This window comes from Charadrius vociferus, unplaced genomic scaffold (genome assembly GCF_000708025.1).
Source record: "Charadrius vociferus isolate BGI_N301 unplaced genomic scaffold, ASM70802v2 scaffold52, whole genome shotgun sequence".
In the NCBI taxonomy this organism is placed as follows: domain Eukaryota; kingdom Metazoa; phylum Chordata; class Aves; order Charadriiformes; family Charadriidae; genus Charadrius; species Charadrius vociferus.
The window spans coordinates 5,447,940-5,451,746 of NW_009647572.1; the positions used below are offsets into that span (position 1 = coordinate 5,447,940).

General features: G+C 35.8%; 1 protein-coding gene across 1 annotated transcript in view; it reads right to left on the minus strand.

Annotated features, from left to right (window-relative positions):
• Positions 1–3,807, minus strand: part of DOCK4 (dedicator of cytokinesis 4) — a 168,032-nt gene that overhangs the window by 28,357 nt on the left and 135,868 nt on the right. The window contains exon 38 of the mRNA XM_009880888.1: positions 3,365–3,458. Coding sequence (XP_009879190.1) covers positions 3,365–3,458 — 94 coding nt within the window. The remainder of the gene's footprint in view (positions 1–3,364; positions 3,459–3,807) is intronic.

Below are 3,807 nucleotides of genomic sequence, written 5' to 3' on the forward strand. Positions count from 1 at the left end.
ACAGTCCAGAAGAGATCGGGGCTGAGAGGGAAATCGAGAAGCAGATGTCTGCTTAATAGACTCCATTCTTTCCATAACAGAAATAAATACCTTATAGCTGAGCCTTAACACTCTACCATAACACATCATTTAGAAGTGCACACACAATATTTTTTTAAACTCTTTATTAATTCAGTTAGTTAGCTTTAGGTTTGGAAGGAATGAAACCTATTGTTGCTCTCTGGTCAGAGAACTGTGTAGTAATCTTTAGGCCATCGTTGGTAGAAATTATCTACCAAATATAAATATTTTTTTTTTTTTTACTTTGATTTAAAGAATTCCTGAGAAACAGTACACTAAAACTAACATTAAACGAATCTCTTTATTGCAAATTCAGACTTTGGTCAATTATGAAATACCAGAATTACTACTGGCTATGGCAATTCAATTTGGTTTAACCGTGCATATGCATTATTGTCTTCCAAGTTAGTGTTCACAGTCTATTTTTCCACTCACAGGACCACTTTGCATCAGTCAGTACAAAGATGGGCCACGTTCTGGAGATGTAGTGCACTGGAGAAGGAAGTTCCCTACTGGACTTATTTTATTGCAGATTTTATAAGTTGTACATAAAGCGAAAAATAACAATTAAGTACTAAAGTACTTTTCATGCTAAGCTAAGTTTGCCCCAGACAACCATATCCTACTTCTGCCTCTGCCATGTGAGTTCCCATGAGACAGGCAACTTCAACCAAACTCTACAGAGTTTTTTCTGAGAGTAGTGTTCCTCATACGCACCCAGCTTCAGAACCTGTGGATGAAAAACCGTCACTGCAGCAGATGTTTGTGGGAGAGTGTGCTTTGAATCCCAATGTTGCAAAATGCTACACATGGTGCAAAATGATGCTGCACTGCACTACATATGTGCAAAGGAGACAGCTGAAGTGGCACAGATGATCTTAATTCTGGCATCACACAGTTCCAGGCTGCTTGACTGGTAACATCCTTTGTCATAGTTTCAAGCTACAGTTTGGTACTCAAAATATGCAGCATATTTATATACCAATTTAAAAAAATCCATGAAGCTGATAACAACGAATCATTCAAAATCATGAGGAAGCAAAAATAGCAAAGCATAAATATATATCAGGATAGCTCACTATGACCCTTCCTTTCTAACTTGGCATGTAAGTCCTTCATTTTAACAGATTTTTGTCTGCCATACCAATATTTTTTTTTTAAGTTATCATAAATGTATATAGAAGGTTTCCAAAATAAGCATGATGGTACTGGACAAAAGGTCCAAAGGGTCCCTCTGCCCAGCATCCTGGCAGTAGCCAGCATAACAAATAACATATTGGTACCTTTGAAAGAGGTTCCTAACTATAGGCTGTGCACCAAAACAGTAAGAAGAGATAAACAGGGTTGACTCATGAGTAGGAAATTCAATTTATACAGGAAAGATTCAAAAACCTAAGCATTTCTAAGATGGATAGATATAAAGACAATCTCATTACACTTCTCAGGTGACTGAGGGGACACAAGAGGAATCAGTGCATTTATGTGCTTCAGCCTCAGGAGAGTTATATTTATAGCTGTAACTGATCGCTGGTTAAAGAAAGATTTGAAGCTATGTTTTCTATTAAAAATGACTTTTTTTTTTTTTAAACAGTGGATTATTAGAGACAGTTCTGTAAATAATACTATGAAAGGAGAAAAAAAAATATTTTAAGGGCAAGCTGGCTTCATCCCTGGAATGAAACTATGCAGTTAACAAACTAATGGTGCAACATGTAGGAATGCCACTGAAGTAGCAAACTACTTTTCCTACTCCCATGTACTTTAGATCAGCTAATTTCCAAAAGGTCTGTGTGTTGTCACTGATTGATAAGGGAAGGCAATCCCTCTATGTAAGTTTGTTTTCTAGTGGAAAGACTGTCTCTATCCCAATGCCGTGGGTGTGAGACAATCCTTCCTTAAGGCTCTCAAGGCAAAAAAAAAAAAAAAAATCAGTCCTACGGAATCTACCATGGCAAAGAATGCAAAAATCACACGGGTTAATACACTCAGGAAATACAACAAAGTCCTGGAAATAAATTTTGAGCAAAATGCTGTTTAAAATAAGAATGGATAGCAAAACAATTAAAAAAAAAAAAAGGTTCATATCACTGTTGAAAGTAAACTGGACACATATGAGCAGCCAATGGGTAAAGGGAACTGAACATTGCTTAAAGAGTTACTGAGATCTGTTATGTAAAATCAGGAAATGAATAGTTTGACACAAGAGTCAGCTGTGGCAAAGATACTGCTTGATAATCAAAACTCTCTTGTGACTCACTACTGCCAGGTCACATGAGGAAATTAAAATCTCTCCTTAATGTATCTTGCTGCCTAGTTACTTTAAACCCATGAACTGCAAAGGGATTGTGGAAATTCCAAAAGAAGGATCTTTCCTATGGATAGCAAAAAAGCATAAGGAAATTTGGTGTGGCAGTAGGTACCTGTAGCCTGTTTACAAGTGACCCACAGCCAACTAATCTGCTTTTAAGAAGAAAAAAAATCTGGAGAGATTCTGAACATGTGCAGTAGAAATTGCAAAACACTGGGGAAAAGATGGAGGTATTATAAGGTCAGTTAAATATTTTGGCAACTAAAGATTGTTTAATTTAAAGAGACACTGATTTTATCTTCTCCAGCAATTACTGATGGCATGTAGTTACCTAAATGAAGTGCACTTTATGTTGTATAAGCAACAACCAAGCACATAATCTTCTTATTTCTTCATTTAAAAAATAACAGCCAACTGTGGCACTAAATTCATGTTGAGAAATCCTGGATAATAGCACTGCAAATGTGATATGTGAAGATTCAGAAAGACACCAGCAAAATGCTACACTTGTTACAGGTTTCAGGGTGTCTGTCTCATTGTTAGTAAGCAATATGTGTCTTCCTTTCTTTTCTTTTTTTAACTTAAAAGTTAGTTCTGAAACACAGCTGTGTAGAAACACCACACCAAACAGCTAACCAGCAGCATTACGAAAAAGTATATAGGCTCAGATATTACCAAATGGACTCATAAAAACTTCCTCTAAGCTTTACTCCTCTGGGGTGAAGAATGACCGTGTCACAGATTTATTGCTAGTGCAATATCAATAGTATCATATTAGCTAGTATCAATAGTAATCATTTACATTCAACGTGGCACTGCAAGTAGAGTTGTGGGGATGAAAAAAAGTCATATTTTGAGAGAGATAAATCGGGCAAGGAAACTCAGCTGTTGCCTGGGTCGGTATGTTCTGCACTGAGGATACAGCTTATGCGTTTGCAAAAGACTGCAAATCATGGACCAGTCCTAAATATCTTTTTCTAGTTTGTACTCAATTACCTGTGAAGTTTTGTGCTTTCAGATGTAGGTCATAGAGCTTATGAATATAGCGAATATACATCTCTTCCTTATTCAGTTCAGTCTTGTAAAAATTCTGTAATAAAATTGAATTTTGTAATGAAATGTAGTAGTTAATAAATATATGATAGTGGTTACAAACAAAAGACTTCAAACATAATGCTCTAGAAATAAATGCATACATTTCAAAGTTTCACATGTACAAATTCATTACACAGAACTGCAGTAATACAGTAAGAAATAGTAAATAGAATAGTAAATTTTCAGTAGACAACATGCTCCTGAATGTTTTTTTATTTAAATTCTCATAGAACATAAGACGAGGAACCTGACAGAACTGAAATCTGATGGTTCTTTGTTTATAAATACTAATCCATCCAAAAAGTGCTCTCATATATCCTTACTTAGGCCATTTAACATCCTGC